Source organism: Paramisgurnus dabryanus, chromosome 10 (genome assembly GCF_030506205.2).
Source record: "Paramisgurnus dabryanus chromosome 10, PD_genome_1.1, whole genome shotgun sequence".
Taxonomy (NCBI): domain Eukaryota; kingdom Metazoa; phylum Chordata; class Actinopteri; order Cypriniformes; family Cobitidae; genus Paramisgurnus; species Paramisgurnus dabryanus.
This window is the reverse complement of record NC_133346.1, coordinates 5,978,972-5,998,014: the sequence shown is the minus strand read 5'-3', so window position 1 is coordinate 5,998,014 and position 19,043 is coordinate 5,978,972. Positions and strand designations below refer to the sequence as shown.

The 19,043-nt window shown below is 37.7% G+C and overlaps 1 protein-coding gene across 10 annotated transcripts in view; it reads left to right on the top strand.

The window, feature by feature from the left end:
* gramd1ba (GRAM domain containing 1Ba) overlaps positions 1-17,566 on the top strand; it is a 69,228-nt gene extending 51,662 nt beyond the window's left edge. For 5 of the 10 annotated variants that reach the window (XM_065261322.2, XM_065261347.2, XM_065261275.2 and 2 more), the window contains 17 exons: positions 1,046-1,066; positions 5,842-5,926; positions 7,659-7,762; positions 8,057-8,152; positions 8,231-8,311; positions 8,394-8,509; positions 8,908-9,085; positions 9,945-10,137; positions 11,323-11,469; positions 11,566-11,684; positions 11,793-11,935; positions 12,017-12,120; positions 12,213-12,410; positions 13,579-13,669; positions 14,921-15,028; positions 15,117-15,237; positions 15,317-17,565. In XM_065261322.2, coding sequence (XP_065117394.1) covers positions 1,046-1,066; positions 5,842-5,926; positions 7,659-7,762; positions 8,057-8,152; positions 8,231-8,311; positions 8,394-8,509; positions 8,908-9,085; positions 9,945-10,137; positions 11,323-11,469; positions 11,566-11,684; positions 11,793-11,935; positions 12,017-12,120; positions 12,213-12,410; positions 13,579-13,669; positions 14,921-15,028; positions 15,117-15,237; positions 15,317-15,406 — 1,995 coding nt within the window. In that variant the 3' untranslated portion in view covers positions 15,407-17,565. Of the gene's footprint in view, positions 1-1,045; positions 1,067-5,841; positions 5,927-7,658; positions 7,763-8,056; positions 8,153-8,230; positions 8,312-8,393; positions 8,510-8,907; positions 9,086-9,944; positions 10,138-11,322; positions 11,470-11,565; positions 11,685-11,792; positions 11,936-12,016; positions 12,121-12,212; positions 12,411-13,578; positions 13,670-14,920; positions 15,029-15,116; positions 15,238-15,316 lie in introns of all 10 variants that reach the window. The other 5 variants (XM_065261292.2, XM_065261297.2, XM_065261306.2 and 2 more) reach the window with 5 other exon arrangements.
* The last annotated feature ends 1,477 nt before the right edge of the window (positions 17,567-19,043 follow it).

The window sequence follows — 19,043 nt, the reverse complement described above, 5'->3', positions numbered from 1 at the left end:
ACTCCAACATTACAGGGGTCAAGGCAAATCGTACAAAAACTTACGAATGTGGTCGTATGAATTAAAACGAATACGCAAACTCAAAAAATATGTACGAATTCTTGTGAGACAGCATTGGTTTGGTTACAAACATTCCTCAAAATATCTTCCCTCATGTTCATCAGAAAAAATTATTTTTACAGGTTTGTAACAATATGAGGGTGAGTAAATGATGACAAAAGTTTCGTTTTTGGGTGAACTATCCCTTTAACTAGATTTTTTTTCTATTTAACCATACTGATTTTAAAGAGATGATGAAGAAGAAGAAATATGTTTATTCGTTTGTCAAGAAAACAAAATATTCTGCTTATTTTGGCATCTCCTAGGGGTCTGACAATCACCTGCGCTCTTGGTGAATTTTCTCTATAGTATAACATACTAAACCTGATTAAAGTACAAAATCAATATCTGTTTGAACTGTCCCTGAACCTCATCCCCCTTCAGTGCCTTCCATCTGCAGTAGATTTATGTCACACTTATGTTTCAATGTGTGTGGTTTAACTGCAGGTCTACTGCATGTTTATCTTAATAAACTGTTTTAACTTTACAGTGCATAATCGTTGATTTATTTTCTTTTTATACAAAGCTGTGTATTTTTGTTATTTTCCATATTTTTGCAACTTCAGAAATAAATAATTGAACAGTTTGGTTTGATTTAAAGCAAAGTGTGCCACCTTGTGGTAGCTTTGTGTATGAGTAATACTAAGCACAGAAGTTAGTCTGGCGTCTGGCATCACGCACTGTACCAAATATTTCATACACAAGCAAAGCATTCCCAACATCCCTTGTTTTATCATTTACCCAAATAAATTGCATACCTGTGCTTGCTAAAAGCCTTATACAGACATTTTGCTTTTAAACACACAGGTATACTTACAGATTTAAAATTACACCCTGTGATATGTGTATTGTGTTTGTGATACAAAGTACATTTAAAATCTCACACTGCTGTATTGTCTTTTTTCTTCTCTGTCCACAATCAAAATGGGATTCTTCAAATGTCCAGAAAAGTCAAAGCTGGTACAACGTAAGTCTGTTTTTAATTCTTAATCTTAACTCTTTTAATAATGTTAAATGTGGAGTCATTGGACTTTGTAGTGAATGCACAGCTGGATTCTGTTTTTCATTTGCACTACTTTATGTTATTATAAACATTGTGCCGTTTTCATGTTTTTTTCTCATGTTTTTGTGAGCTTGAAGCGATAGTTCACCTAAAAATTTAAACTTTTCATTTTTTACTCACCCTCAAGTTTTTAAAAACTTGTATAAATATAACCCCGTTCACACAGACCTTTGGTTGGAATGAACAAAAAATCAAACTATCCTGGAAAAATCCAGGATGCATTTTCCGTGTATTTTCCGGAATGTCTGTGTGGACACAAAGAAAGATATTTGTAATCAAGCCGGAAACAGGGGCACCATTCACTTCTATAGTAGGAAATAAAAATACTATGGAAGTCAATGGTGCTCAAATACAGTTTGGTTACAAACAATGCTTACAATGTCTTCTTTTGTGCTCAGCAAAATAAATACATTTATATAAGTTTGTAACAACTCAAGGGTGAGTTAATAATGAATTTTCATTTTTGGATTATCCACATGCTTTGTATGGTGCTATGTCACAGGAATCTCTCAGGGTGGCACCATTTACACAGAGTCAAACTCTTGGCTTTTGAATGGCCTGACATTTGATCTGACATTACTCAGTATTTTCCCATGGGAAATAATTGATTTTCTTCTGGTGTTCTTAATCACTTTATTTTTTGCTTTTTACAAACGGTCGGTCGTAACCTCTGGGCCCACTGAGAGATACTGTACTGTATGCAATGCAGGATATCACAACAAAGTCTATATTGTTCTTTACCTCAGATAAATCGTTTCTTTCTCAGATCATATCAGCCTAATTTGCAAACACAGAATAAATAAAAAGGCAATTGCTGACATGTAAGCTTCTATTTGAATTACTTTTATGTGGATCACATGTGACCCTGCCTGTGAAAATCAGTCCCATTTCAAAAATCTTATTCTGAGATAACAAGCATTAAAGTTTGATTTCACCTATTATAATTAATTGTTTGATTTCAGTCTTTGACATGATCTTACCCAGTCAATATTAAATATATCAAGGTAATTTTTTCACAAAATGTTGATGTAAAGAATGTAAAAAAGAGTATATCACAAAAAAATGACTTGTTTAAACATTATTCGGACAGGATTAGATTTCCAAACGTTGTTTGAGTTTTACAACATCTGTAATTATATGTATTGATTCGGACGGGACTAAAATTTACAGGCTATTCCAGAGGTGGGAGTGTCTGTGTCATGCGTTTGGCCGTTGCAGAAGATCACATCCTCTGGATCCATGTGTTTGTGATGTTTGAAATTATGCTTTAAATTTAAAATTATTACATAACATTTAATTGATGTATTGAGTTTTAACTAATCATAGAAATGTAATGTTTTTTATCCTGCGGAGTAAAAAACCTCCATGTCTAAATGATTGGGACGCAGTAAGAACAATATATGCATGTTAGTAAGACCATAAGGCAGATCAAGTTGGCCAAAACACAAAAGGACTGCATTTTCGAAAGATATTGGTGGCAAACACAGACATTTCCATTCAGACAATAATACATTTTTCAGAGGACCACTGCGTTTGGTAAATTGCTCTGAAATTTTTATGGAGGTTGTGACAGAAAAACACAATTCGAAAGGGATTAATAACTCAGAGGACCTCTGAAAGGCACAATTTTCCCCCTGTAAAACTAATCCTGTCCGAATAGGGCTTTAAGCTGGGTTTTTACAGTCACACATAAGAAATTATTTGGGCTTTGAAGAATTTGATGAAAAATGTTTAAGATTATGTTAGAAGTTTATAGATGTGATTGCATATTGTCACATTCTTAGGATGAAAGAAGAACCTGGGGAGCATTTGTTCTCCTTTAAATTTCATTGTTGTCGAGGGATATCTCACTGAAAAATAAAAAAATCTGTCATCATTTTCCCTTAAATTTTCCCAGACCTGCATAAATGTCTTTGTTCTGTTGAACACAAGAAGATATTTTGAGTTTTTGTAAATAAAAAGATAGGGCACCATTGACTTCCATAGTAGAAAAAAATAACACAATGGAAGTGAATGGTGCCCCAGAGCAATTTAATTTAAATCTTCATTTGTGTTCAGCAGAACAAAAAAAATGCTGAGTAAATGATGACAGAAGCTTATCTTGTTTTAGGTTTTGTCAAAAGATGTTCAAAGACATGACAAACCCATGAATCCTTGTGCTTAGCGGTAAAACTGGATGTGTGGGATCAGAGTTCCTGTGTGTGTTTATTTAATGACGCTGGAACTCCACGTGTGAGCTTATATGAAAACATTTGTTTTATTTTATTCATTGTTCTTCCTGGGTGGCGAATGACTGCAAAATATCTTACATTAGTAAAGAAGAAACGTTTCCTCCTCGCAGTGTGTGGTTGCAGGGAAACAACAGACATCTCTGTAGTCTTAGTTGTACAGTTTACATTGTGATTGAACAAACTGGGCCACAGTCCAAAAATAGCACCTGCCAAGCAAAAACGCAGTGAAGTTGTCTTGGGCAAGTAAACAAAACAACTACCATATAATGATTACTGTGTGTAGTTTTAATTAAAAAGCACAGTGACAATAATATTCCCCTAAATGTGTGTGTGTGTGCTATGTAGTGGACCATAAACACATACTCTTTAGGTTTAATGAACTATGCTTTCCTCCACACAAATATGCAAGAGAAAAACATCTTAATCATTCGAACAAAGCTGAACTTGTGAAGTGTTAGTTTGCCTTCACAGTGGTCTCAGATGTTTTGGGGAAAGGTTGAATAGAGGGCTATGATTTACTGTTCGCCGTTCCCTCTCCGTCCCCCTCCTCCAGTTCAGGAAGTTTACTGGAGTTCGTTCACCCCGTGAGAGTGCGAGAAAGAGGGAGTGTAGAAAGACCGAGGCGTTGTCCTTGGCCGAGCTTCAACGCCAACATCTTTACACAAATCCAGCGTACAATAGAGGTCTGTGTGATTCTCTCCATGCTTTATTTTTGTGACAATACAATAGCTCAATTGGTTGAGCAGTGCAAAGGTTCTAGGTTCGATTGCCAGAGATAAAAAAGTCACTTTGGATAAAAGTGTACATAAATGTATTTCTTTTTCCACAGTCAACTCTTTGTATCTTTTTCTCATGAAACAAATAAAAAACTGCGTTTGCTATGTTCTTTGAGTTTTGCAATAACATGAAAACATTGTGCAAGTATCTCGTATGCCCCTAAGGGCAACTGCATCTGGTGATTTAAAAATTTTTGTAAAGTGTTCAGATTAGATCGGAGAGAAGCAGGTGATATTCAGAACGACAGAAGGAAGTTTACAGTATCACATTCTTAAGAGATGGAAAGAAATCTTACAGCTCTCTGTCATGTGAGAAAAATGTGCCCGCAGTCAAAAGCCCACTGCCTTTGACTCTACCCCTCCCCTCTATTCTCCTGCGCATCCTATTGGCCCTGGGCTTCCATAGCCCCGCCCCTTTGATCTATTTCACTCACAAACATTCTCTCAAGCTCCTCCCACCCCTTTCTGCAAAAGTGTTTTGTAGAAAGTCTCATCGAGGATTTCTGTAGGATTGCAAGAGCTCTCAGGATGAAACCATTATTTTACATTTTGCATTACTTTTGCATTTTTTATTCGAAGGCGGTTTGCAGTAGATGCATGAATTTTGCTCGATGAGATATTAGTGTGCGTAGTTTAATTTGCTTATCATATTATAAACAAATTTGCATATTTTTATATTTTTCTAACCGTGAGTCACGCTTTTCAGTTTTTGGATGCCTGTCTTTGCCGGAAAGTTTTGTCTACAAGTTTTACAATTGGACTAGACGCTGTTTGTGTTATTAATGTTGGACTCGTTTCCTGAGGAAAATGTTTTAGGATGAAAACGAACATCTGCCTCTTATCGGTGTGACAAGTCCGAGAAAGTTGTTTTTGTGATCTGTGCTTGGTTGTTGTACAGCGATTAAGAGCTCATAGGCTGCGCTTCTTAAGTGACAGAACAGGTAATGCCAAACGCCGCTTCCTCGGGGGATGCTGAGGTTACTCCAGATCATTTTCGAGTTTGGCTTGGTAAGGCTGAACCAAAGCACGATTAGTTGTAGATTGGTATCAGAGGGAACGTCTCTTCAGTAAGATCTCCATAAAGACAGGGACAGATGGAAGTCCTCGGCTTTGAGGTGGAATCTGATTGGCTGTTGGACTGGGAGTCAGTTAAACAGCCCGAAGAGATCCGGTATCATTGGACCGACTGTGACTGGGATTCTGATAAAGTTCCTGCTGTAAGCAAAAGCCACCATTCACATAGCAAAAGAGAAAGGAGGTGTCACGTTCCTATTCAAATAGCTTAGGTTTTATTTGGTTTTGATGAGACCCTCGGGATTGTTCAGTGTCTTTGTTATTCTGGAGGACACCTGGTTTATGCTGGACATTTTAAGAGAGCAGTGTGATTTTATAGACACATCATAAACAGACCATTTCCTCAAGTTCAATATGTTTGTGTTTTGTTTGAGACAGTTCGAAATGTCTAATTCCTCAGATCAGGAAAAAGTCACCTGACAAACCAGTGCAATGGCTTGTTTTGTTTTTCATGCATACTACAAATAGTTTCATACAAACATTGTTTATTTTAAGCAGAAAGGGAGCTTCCAGTGTCATAGTCATGTTATTTCTCTCGACAAAGCTCGATTTCTGAAGCATTGCGTAGACTTCAGTATTGTCTCCTTTTGCCTCTTAGGTTTTGAGTCCCACATATAAGCAGCGAAATGAAGACTTCAGGAAGCTCTTTAAGCAGCTGCCTGACACGGAGCGTCTCATTGTGGGTAAGTACATGAGCGCGAAACCTTATGACAGTCATTTAAAGGGACGGTACACACAAAAATGGAAATTGTGTCATCATCTGTTTGTCACTCAAAACATGTATGATTTTGTCCAGAAACACAAATGACACACAGAAATATGTGACCCTGAACTACAAAAATAGTCATATGGGTAAATGTTTTTGAAATTGAGATTTATGCATCATCTGAAAAATAAAAAATAAAAAGCTTTGCATTGATGTATGGTTTGTTACTGTGGGTTCACACCAGACGCGTGTTCAATATTTATACGAATGACACGATATGGGCATCACGTTTGCCACGAAAACACACGCTATTCGCATCAAACGCGTCTTCGCCAAGTTGAAAATATTCAACTTAAGCGAAAAATTTGCATGACACAAAGTTAAATGAGCATGTAACGTGATGCCCCGCGTTTGATGTGTACATAGCATTAGGATAGGATGCTATGCTATTCCTTTTTGGAATGTGTAGCTATCATGAAATCCAAAATGAGCCAATATTTGGCATGACATTTCAAAATATCTCACTTTCAACATTTGATATGTTATTTATACTCTATTGTAAATAAAATATAAGTTTATGAGATTAGTAAATTATTCCATTCCTTTTTTACTCACAATTTCTACAGTGTCCCAACTTTTTCTGATTTGGGGTTGTATTTGAAATCTGGAATCTGATGGTGCAAAATATTGAGAAAATTGCCTTAAGTTGTCTAAATAAAGGCCTTAGCAACACATTTTACTAATGATAAATAAATGTTTTATATATTTAGGGTAGGAAATTTACAAAATATCTTCATGAAACACACTGTAAAAAAATTCCGTAGAAATTGCAGCTGAGTTGCCGGTAATTTACCGTAGATTTACATTTATGTTTTTTACTGGCAACATTTTGTTCAAAGTTAAATGAAAATTAAACATTTACAAGTCTTTATCTTTACAGAGTAAAACTAAAAAACAGCATCAAGCAAAACATTCTGGGAAACAAAATCTGGACCAAAAAACAGAAAAAGGTTGATGATGATTTTTTGGTTCCCAGAATGCTTTGCATGAGGCTGTTATTGTATGGTTTTATTCTGTAAAGATAAAGACTTGTTAATATTTGAAATTTATTTAACTTTGAACAAACTCTTGCCAGTAAATAACATAAATGTTAATCTACGGTAAATTACCGGCAACCCAGCTGCAATAACATTGAAATTTCTACGGATTTTTTTTACAGTGCATAATCTTTACTGTATGCGTTACAGTACTACGCTTGCTTTTCTATGCTTTTCCTACATTTATTAATGTAAAGCTGCTTTGAAACAATTAACAATTGTGAAAAGCGCTATATAAATAAAATTGAATTGAATTGAATATCCTAATTTTTTTTCCATAAAAAATCGATAATTGACTCAACAATGTATTGTTGGCTATTTCTTTTAATATACCCTTGTGATCTAGGCCCACTTATAGCTTAAATTTTTTATGTATACACTCCCAGAAAAAAAGGTCCTATAATAATATATAATAAAAAACATCCCAGTAACTTAGTTTTGGTAAACCATTCTCAGCAAGCATGTGAAAAACAGGTCATTGAAATTTCGCTCCCCTTGTGATGTCAGAAGGGGATCTTATTATAATAATACCACCCCTTAATATGCACTATCCAATTTGGTAATTATAATCTCAATATATTGTGACTCTGATCTCTTGGCCTATTTTGACAGACTACTCCTGTGCCCTGCAAAGAGATATTCTCCTGCAGGGTCGCCTCTACCTCTCCGAAAACTGGATCTGTTTCTATAGCAACATCTTCCGCTGGGAAACGCTGGTAAGTTAATGCATTACTCTCTCACTTTTCCAGACAGAGAGCGATGGATCTTATAGTAGTGGCCAAAAGGGATGCCCAACTTTAGACAATAGAAATCATTCAAATATTTAATTAAAGATCCCTTAAGAATTTTGTATGCATGTTGCATTGGTGTTCGGAGAATAAACTCAGAGTCGGCTTTGACAGGCTTGGCAAAAAAAAATACATACAACATATGTGGAGTTTACATAAGACTTTGCTTTACCGTGCATTTTTTGCATAGAGTTTGAGTTATCTGTGTTTGTTATTGTGCAGCTGACCGTGAGGTTAAAAGACGTCTGCTCCATGACAAAAGAGAAGACGGCTCGACTCATACCCAATGCAATCCAGCTGTGCACAGACAGTGAAAAGGTAAAATAGACTCGGTAAATTCACCAGTGTGCAAAACTCTACTGCACATGCTTAACAAAACATGTTTCTTTCTTACAGCACTTTTTTACCTCATTCGGAGCGAGAGATCGGACATACATGATGATGTTCAGACTCTGGCAGAATGCCCTCTTGGAGAAGGTTGGACAGCTTCTGTTCCCATGATTTGTCTGACTGAAATTTCGGTCGCCATGTAAACACTGTGTCTCTCCTTGTTATGCAGCCTTTGTGTCCCAAAGAGCTGTGGCACTTTGTCCATCAGTGTTATGGAAATGAACTCGGTCTGACCAGTGATGATGAGGATTATGTACCTCCCGATGACGACTATAACACAATGGGGTGAGTCTTGCGCCATAATATAATAAACATTATTTCATTTAGGTGCATAATTGTGACCCAATCTGTGAAAACCCAGCTAAAGTCATTTCTGTTGTGAATTTTACAACATTATCCTACATAATGTAAAGAATATAGTAAGGTCATGTCAAAGATTGGACCTGGATTTCTCAGACTGGGTCACAACTAACATTTCATCATATCTCTGCCTTCATTCACAGCTTTATTTTCGTTTGTAATTTAGGGGACTGTAATCTGGTATAGCCAGGGTTTGGGGTGATGTTATTTGATTATATTGATGACAGTTTAGATCTCATCTTCAGTCATTACTGTAGACTTCTCATTGTTATGTGTTGGAGAGGGTCTGTCCTACTACCCGAGCTGGTAATCTTGACCTGCAGCTGTTGCCCCCCTCCCTGGTGCAGGTACTGTGAGGAAATCCCCCCCGAATACAACGAGGCCAATGACAACTGCCCCAAAACATCAGAGGCAAAAATGGACATCAGCCCACAGCTCCACAAAAAAGTTTCCCCCAATAACAGCCTGAATTCAACAGACAGCGCAGATGCTCCAGTTAGTGTAAGCAAACCCTTTACAAAACACAGAATATTGGATAAGAAAATAATTTTTTTGACCTTTAAGTCCACCTATTAAGTCTTTAGCAAAAAAAATACTTGTTTTTTGCCATTGCACCTTTAAGAAATTATTTATGTCATAAGTAGCATGGGTATATTTGTTGCAATATAGTTTCTTTTTATGCCAAAAATTATTAGGATATTAAAGCAACACTATGTAGTTTCCATGTAAAAATGACTTACAGCTCCCCCATGTGGTTGAAAAGCGCAACAGTGCCTGGTATCAGACACTCTTCTGCAGGAAGGGGGAGGGGCGGGGCTGTGTTTCCTACCCTCCACCGCCACTTTCAGAGTGTGCTTGTAGCAGCTAGGAGGCTGCTCAGGTTGCAGCAACAGTACAATTTGTCCAGTTAAAAGTTGTTCTATCACTGAAATAATTTTAGAGACATTATTTAAAGGTAAAAAATTACATAGTGTTGCTTTAAATAAAGATCATGTTCCATGAAGATATCCATGACATACTGTAAATCAAAAATGTATTTATCATTAGTAAAATGTGTTGCTAAAAACTTAATTTGTACAACTTTAAAGGCAATTTTCTCAATATATAGATTTTTTTTTAAATAGTTGTATCTCGATCAAACATTGTACTATCCTAACAAATCATACATCAATGGAACACTTATTTATCAGATTAATGTAAATCCCAATTTAAAAAAATGTACCCTTATAACTAGTTTTGTGCTCCAGGGTCACATTTGAGCAGATTGGTCTATTTTGGAGAAAGTAGAAATGTAACAATACTTAATTAATTGTTAAATAGTAAATAGTTAAAATATGTATTTTGTTATTTTTTGGTGTAGTTTGACATTCCCCCGGTGGAGGAGTTTGCTGGCTGTGCCCCAGAAGACCTCCTGTCCCTGCCTTTACCTGACAACAAACCTTCAGAAAGCAATGGCTCCGCCCCCACCCCAGTCCCCGCCCCCTCGCTTGACTTTAACGACAATGAGGACCTGCCCACCGAACTCAGCGACTCCTCGGAAACACATGACGAGGGTGAGTAAAACAGATCCAAAGCACTGAACACTTACCCACTCGTTCAGACAGCCAGCGATGGTATCGCTGTGTGTCGCCCGTCTCTTTCAATGAGGCGTTTCTAAATCTGGTCGTCATAAACAAATGAGCACCATCCACGCCAGTAACTGACGAGAGAAGGATGACGTGAACTCCACTGCTTTGTTCTCATTGGTAGTCGCTCCCGAAATTCGCTCGACATTTGCATAAAGTTAAACTTTTCTTAACTTTCTCATGAAGTTTTAGCTCAAAATATCATAGCATGTATGATTTCAGCATGTTAAAAGTGACACTTTGTAGGTGTGAGCCAAAATTTGCCTTTTTGGGTGTGTCCTTTTATATGCAAATGAGCTGATATCTGCACTAAATGGCTGTGTCGTGGTTGGGCAGTGCAGATTAAGGGGCGGTATTATCCCCTTCTGACATCACAAGGGGTGCCAAATTTCTATTTTAACCTATTTTTTCACATGCTTGCATAGAATGGTTTACTAAAATAAAGTTACTGGGTTGTTATTTTTAGCATTTTCTAGGTTGATAGAAGCACTGGGGACCCAATCATAGCACTTAAACATGGAAAAAGTCTGATTTTCATTATTTGACCCCTTTAAAGTCTGTATATATTCAGATATTAAATGTGTTCTCTGTTTGTCATGCCACAAAAAATATGATATTAAACAACCAGCCAAGTAAATAAAAAAGTTATCAAAATGTGGAAAAACTGTCAGGATTCTCTGCTCTGAAATGCTGGGGGCGTGTCCGTTGTCTGCGCTAAAACCACGCCCACTCGCAGAAAAGCTGCCGTCTCTCTCAACTTACAAAAAAGGCTACAACCTGAATGCATGTTGGTAATTGTGCTAGGGGCGGGGCCATGCTCTGGCTCCAGTGCATCATCGAGTCACCGCTTTAGCCCCGCCCAAATATTCCTAAACACAGAAATGCATTTTTAACATTTATAATGTGTTTAGAAACAATTCTCTGAATTTACTTTACACAGACTTTAATTATAGGATTAAGTATTACAACTATAGCTCGATTGGTTTGCACTAGCAGCGTGAAAGGATGTGTGTTCGATTCCAGAGAACTTAGTCACTTGGATAAAAGCATCTGCGTGTTAAGTGCCAACTATATAAATGTAGATTTCATGTGTTAATATGTGTGTGTCCTCAGCAGGAGAGGTGCAGGCCTTCCAGGAAGATCTGAATGGGAAGCTGTACATTAATGAGGTGTATAAGTTCAGCGTAGACAAGCTCTTTGACATCCTCTTCACAGAATCCCAATTCATGAGGGACTTCCTGGAACAGAGACGCTTCTCAGGTGGGCTGCATGACCAGCAGGGCTTTTCAATAACCTGTGATAATACCTAGACATACAGTAGAGATGGCTGATGGCCTCTTAAAAATGTCTCTACAGATGTGGTCTCTCACCCCTGGAGGAAAGAAGAAGGAGGAACTCAGACCAGAGAGATCATGTACACCATCTCTCTCTCCAACCCGCTAGCCCCCAAAACAGCCACAGTCACAGAGACACAGGTGAGACAGTACTGCATACCTTACTGTACACCAAATGGTCCCAAAGACAGCTAGTCGCAAATACACAGCTGTAGTGAAAGCTATAGTTTGTTTGCGTCTTCCTCCTAGACTCTGCACAAGGCCAGTCAAGTGAGCGAGTGCTACATCATTGACGCTGAGGTGATCGCTCACGACGTCCCATATCACGATTACTTTTACACGCTTAACCGGTACATGCTCACTAGAGTCGCCAAAAACAAGTGCCGTCTGAGGTAATATTTTAACAAAAAATATTTAACACAAAATCTGAGCATTATTTAATAATGCATGTTGTGTGTCAATCAACTTTTCAGGGTGTCGGCTGAATTGCGCTACAGAAAGCAACCGTGGGGATTGGTCAAGGGTTTCATTGAGAGAAACTTCTGGAGCGGCCTGGACGAATACTTCAGGTATTTAGGTGAGTGTGGAATTTTAACTGGAAGAAAAGGAATAAATCAAGGAGGTAACGCAAAAAGTGATGATAATGATAAAGTGTGTGTGTGTGTGTAGAGCTGGAGTTAAATAAGGTACAGATGCTGCTCTCCGAACATCATACACAGTCTCCTAAATCCAAAGCATTACGCACAGCGAGGCGACGGAAGCGACCGCTGACGCACATGAGACAGCAGCACCTCGATGAGGCGCTCAGTCCCGTCACCACACCTGAGGGGGAGAAGAGCGTCATCCATCGCATCAAACACGTGGCAGGTGTGACATCAGCCAGACCTTTCCTTCTTTTCCATCTTAAAGGGATAAAATTCACTTAAAGGGTTACTCCACTTCCATTCAAAAAAATCCAGATAATTTACTCACCCCCGTGTCATCCTAGATGTTTATGTTCAGTCAAGAAGAAATTAAGTTTTTTTTGTTTTTGAGGAAAACATTCCAGGATTTTTTTCCATCTAGTGGACATTAGTAGACCTCAACCGTTTACAGTTTCAGTGCAGCTTCAAAGGCCTCTAAACGATCCCACCCGAGGCATAAGGGACGATCGTCATTTTTGTCAAAAAAGTACTTTTAAACGTTGTTTTTTACCTTTAAAATGTATGTCTTTGTGTCAAAAACCGGTTCCTTTTTCTCCACATTACATATTGCTGTATGTGTGCAAGGCTTGTGCAAGATGGGCCAAAATGGGGGGGGGGCAAAAATGATGATCATTTCGCTAGATAAGACCCTTATGCCTCAATTGGGATCATTTAGAGCCCTTTAAAGCTGCAATTTTAAACTGCATTGAAACTGTAAACTGTTGAGGTCCACTAAAGTCCATTAGATGGAGAAAAATCCGGGAATGTTTTCCTCAAAAAGCTTAATTTCTTCTCGACTGAACAAAGAAAGACATAAACATCTTGTATGACATGAGAGTGAATGCATTTTCCAAATATTTTTTATGAAGGTGGAATAATCCTTTAAAATTCAAATATTCTCAAAATTTTCTTTCTTGTTGCTCTTTGACAATTTTTTTTTAGGATCAATGGCAATATACGATTAAAATCTCAGTATAAGTTCAATTAAATGTTTACACACAAGTAAAAGCCTCGTGAGATGCCGCAGACACTTTTATCAAAGCGCATAATGAAATTCAGGGTTTGCTGAAAAATCGTTTTGACATTTAAATGATTTTGCCAACAAAGCTGTATTTCTGAAAGGCCTAAGGGCGGGATGAAGCGGATTTGAAAGTATTTGATGAACGTATAATATGTGCCGAGATCATTCAGCCAATATCATTATCTCATTTTTGACGGAGGTGGAGTTTAGTGGCTTTGCATCTCTTCAAATGTTTAGTCAAACTTTTATTTTTAGTATTTTTAACATTACTTCCATGATTTTTTATTTGTTGTATGCGTTCACCCATAATTTCATGCACTGATTTTTCCAGGATCCACACAGACCAGACACATGCCGGATCACGGGTCTGAAGGTCTGGCTCTCTACAGCGTCTCTAAACTCTTGCTCATCATCAGCTCTGTGTGAGTATCCAACTCATCACAGTATTAAACTTCATTAACACATGTAGCACATTTAAAGGGCCAGCACTTTTATTTGTATCAGTATATGCATTTTCATTAGGGATCGAAGCATGAAATTAGTGTTTCCATCACCATAATTTTCTGCACATTTTGATGTATCGCAAACGTCAAAACTCTAATAAGAATTCCTTAATTCGCAAAAAAGTTTTCACGCTCGCTTGAGGTGGTTTTTGAATTATGCGAAAAAGAGTAAATGCGAATAATGGAAGATGGAAACACATTTGCCAAATAAATATTGACGTAGCGAACATTAAACTCACGTGACTGACATTCTAGCGCCGCATTCAACACGGTCCGTCAGCGTTAACGCTTAACGGAAGGCTTGTCTGAAGCGTGGCCAACAGCCAATCACTGTGGCCGCAACACAAGCTCCGGTCTTCCATTAACGTAATTGGCTGGCTCTGCCTAGGTTATTTGCATAAGGCGATATGATTGGCTGACGCACGCGTTGCCGCTTGAAAAGTTGAGAAATGTTCAACTTCTGCCGCGAGCAATGGCACTGACGCGCCGCAGACGGATCCACAATTCAGTTCGCCAACGCTTGACGTCACCCATTAAAAGTGAATGGGAAGCGTCAACGCTTACGCCCCGTGTGAATGCGGCGTAGCTGTTGCCGCTGAAGTTGTCTTAATGCCCTTGCTGCTAGTGCCCGCATCATAAATGCTGCATTCCTTCTTCTGTCCACAGCATTTATTTGGCAATTTGGCTAATAGATGAATAACTTGCCCCACCGTGACTACATGCAGTCCTGTCTCTATTTTCCAAGAGTGGCTCCATTTACCAACACCACCAATACGCTTGAAAAAAACTTGATGGAAACGCACCTAATTCGCATTTGTTTGTTTTTCTTTTTTTGCGTATTTTGAAATGATTCGCTTTACATTACATGTACATGTATACATTTGGGAGACACTTCAATCCAGAGCAAGATGGGATCAAACCCATGACCTAGAGGAATTGAGCTATATTAAACACTTTTGTGACACTTTTGTGTCATATGTTTTCAAGAAACGCATACTGTCTTTGTTGTTCACGTCTGTTTTCTCTGTTGTTTTCATTGCATCCTGCAGGATTTGCGTAAGGTATTCAATGTTTTCATCTGTACCCGTGTAGACAGTCAGCACAGATTGAACTTTATTAGATGCAATAAAGCGGCTTATTTGTGTATTTGTGTCCTCTGCTTTGTGTCAGTCTGGTGTTGCTGGTCTTTTTAAACATGATGCTGTTTTATAAACTCTGGATGCTGGAGTACACCGCTCAGACTCTGACCTCTTGGCACAATCTCAGGTCTCAGGAAAGGTAACGGCTCGTATTTGTCATTCTTAAGTGCTTAGATGCGAATCACTGGTTATTTACACTTTTCGCTGTATGTGTGTGTGTGTTACAGTAAACTTCCACAGACACAGACAGAATGGGCACAGCTCTTAGAGTCCCAGCAGCGTTTTCATGAAAGCGAGCTGGAGAAATGGAGGGAGATAATAAAAACCTCTGTGCTGTTGTTAGACGAGGTAAGACTTTTGCAATGAATTTTCGCATTTTTGAGTGCTCTTTTACCCTGGATTTAAAGGTTTAATTTTGCATTTACAGATGAGGGAGTCTCTAGTGAAGCTACACAAGAGCGTTGGATTAAGAGACTACGAATCAGAGACTGAGGAGAGGAGGAATCATTATCACTGACGAACAGAATCCCAGCTCGGCCAACGTGAACATCTCTACACAAGGAGGTTTGATGAGCCGGGCTGGGCGGGGCGAGTGGGCGGGGCATGGTTGAACTAAATAGCTTTCATAGTCCAAATGCATAACCCTACGCTCTCATGCCTCTTCCCTCCTTATCTCCTCACTTTTTGGAACGTTATGCCGAGAGAGCCCAAATAAAGGAAGGCATTCAGGCGGGGCGCCGCGTGAAAACTGATTGTTCTGCACACCCAGGGCTAAAACAAACAAACTTGTTTAACCATCAATGCAAAACGGACACTGGACCCTCGCTGGTTTAAATACTTGAAAGACTGGAGCTGATGTTGAAACGCAACAGCATCCTTTTTTGAAACTTCTCGGAGTCTTGGACCAGATAAAAATATAAAGGACATAAACATTTATTTATAATCTATATATATATATATATAGAGTCGAATGATATATGTGAAAATATACGATTTGTAAATAGAGTTATATTTGTTGCCAGAGTTCATTTGTAACAACTTTCCATGGAGAATCAAGGCTGGTTCCTTGATAGCCTGCGCCATGGTGCATTAAATATATGCAACTGATATTTAATCTCCGGTGGGAAGGAGGGACCTCACCTGATTGGATGATTTGTGGTGAGCCACGGTCACCCAGGTTAAATGGTGAAAACATCTGTTGTGCGTCATTGGCTGCATTACAATTTGCATACTGCTTGAGTATTAGATGAGTATTAGACGCAACGCTAGTATTTGGACAATCCACTATATTATAAATGTGTGTCTTGGTACCTCAGACTCACTGTTGCATGTAAGTGTGAGCATGCATCTAAATTCATTAGTTTACAACTGATGTGTCCACATTTACATACTGTACGTTAGGGCTGCATAATGATAAATTGCGACTAATCGTTTGCAAAATTATAGTTTTTGTTTACATCATACGGTATTTGTATGTACTTTATATGTGTGTATAATAATTATGTATATATAAAATACACACATGCATGTATAATTTTAAGCAAAAAATTATTATTAGATTAAATATTTATATATAAATCATTATGCAGCCCTGTACGTACATTCATGCATTTGTCAGATGCTTTTATCGACAAAAAAGTGACTTACAGTGCATTCAAAGTATTTTTTATCAGCATGTACTGTAAGTAATTTGCCTCTCACTGCAAAAAAATGACTTTTTTTCTTAGTATTTTTGTCTTGTTTTCAGTAAAAATATAAAAATATCTTAAATTAAGATGTATTTTATTGATAAGCTAATTGACCTAGGAAAATAAGTGTAGTTTTTAGACAAAAAAAATATAAAATTTAAGAGAATTTGTGCTTAAAACAAGCAAAAAAAAAAAAACAACTGCCAATGGAACACTGCAAAAAATTATTTTCAAGAAAAAAATTCTTAGTATCTTAGTTTTTAGTAAAATATCTAAAAATTCTTAAATTAAGATGCTTAATATCAAATTTAAGTGATTTTGTGCATAAAACAAGCAAAAAATCTAAAATAGGGTAAGCACATTTTTCTTGAATTTTTCTTGAAATTTTGTGTTTAAGAAAAATTTTCAAGATTTTTTTGCTTACTCCATTGGCAGATTATTTGCTTGTTTTATGCACAAAATCACTTACATTTGATATTTTTGGTCTTATTTTCTTCGGTCGTTTTGCTCAACTTTTCACTAGACTAAACTCGCAGGCGAACTACTGAAATTCGGTTTGGCTGTTTGTTTGCACAACAACTGCCACTTCATTGTCCAGGGTTACTTGTAGTAATAAACGTATCTCATTATGCATCTCAACAAAATTCAATGTTAATGCTTTTGCCATAGAAAGATGTGAATGTGCTAACATCGCCAACTACTGGCCTGGCACACGTAATACAGCGTTTTAGTTGTTATGGCAGATCCATATAAACGTAGATGTTTTTGGCAGTGCTGTCATGTCATTTTTCAAAACTTTCAGTTTTTACTGCATTGTGTAGCTTCGGACATTATAGGTTTATTTAACTTTAAACACTGTGGCATGGCTAAACATTTTTGTTTCAGCATTCAACGATATTTATTTTGGTTTTGTTTGGTGATGCAGAAATTGCACACTTCACTTAAAGGAATAGTCTACTAATTTTCAATATTAAAATATGTTATTACCTTAACTAAGAAGAGTTGATACATCCCTCTATCATCTGTGTGCGTGCACGTAAGCGCTGGAGCGCGCTGCGACACTTCGATAGCATTTAGCTTAGCCCCATTCATTCAATGGTATCAAACAGAGATAAAGTTAGAAGTGACCAAACACATCAACGTTTTTCCTATTTAAGACGAGTAGTTATACGAGCAAGTTTGGTGGTACAAAATAAAACGTAGCGCTTTTCTAAGCGGATTTAAAAGAGGAACTATATTGTATGGCGGAACAGCACTTTTTGGAGTACTTCGACTCGGCGCAGTAACACCCTCCCTCTCCCATTATGAGAGGTAGAAGGGGAGCGGATTTTTCAGGCGGGTTGAAGTACTCCCAAAAGTGCTGTTCCGCCATACAATATCGTTCCTCTATTAAATCCGCTTAGAAAAGCGCTACGTTTTATTTTGTACCACCAAACTTGCTCGTATAACTACTCGTCTTAAATAGGAAAAACGTTGATGTGTTTGGTCACTTCTAACTTTATCTCTGAGTGGTACCATTGAATGAATGGGGCTAAGCTAAATGCTATCGAAGTGTCGCAGCGCGCTCCAGCGCTTACGTGCACACACACAGATGATAGAGGGATGTATCAACTCTTCTTAGTTAAGGTAATAACATATTTTAATATTGAAAATGAGTAGACTATTCCTTTAACTTTTCAAAACTACTGAACTAACTGCAAAACTGCTGGGACAGCTTTGGTATCGCAGTCCTTGCCAAAACCATCACAAACTTGCATGAAGTGTGGGTTTTTTAATAGTTGAAGAAAATGCAAAAAATGCACACTTTAAAATACTGTATTACTGTACACCGTCTGTGCACATTTGGCGAATACGATTTTTTTAAGCACTCTAATTTAGGATGCGTGCCACTGATTCTATTTTTGTTAATCTTGCATACTGTTTAGGGTGAATAGTATGCAAATGTAATGCAGTCATCATGATCACCTGTGGTGAAACTAAGCTCTCGTGTAGTGATGTTTGAGGTGTATCAGTGAATGTTTTTTATTTATTTAAATCCATGACAATTTCGTATTGCCAAGTTTTTTAATGTGTTTTCGTTTTAAAGCCATTCCACGACTTTCCATGTTGTCTGTGTTTTTGATGGCTGAACCCGCTGCTGGACCGGTGAGAAATGCACATTTGTCATAAGAACATATTTGATGTGTGCTTGTTCAGTTGCAGTTGCTGGACAGTACGTTTTGATTGTTTCTTAGAAGACCAGATTTGTTTTATTTTTATTTTTGAACTGTGAATAATATTATGCTTGAATTTACTATATGTTAAACGTATCAGTATTCAGATCTTCTGACAATGTAATGAAAAAGGTTGACTTGATCTTAATGTCTTGAGGTGCCACAAGCAATGTTGTGTCTTCACTTACAAAACCCTCTGAAGGAGTGAAATAATCATTTAAAATGACTATGAGTTGGACCTGTGGCCTCCAAC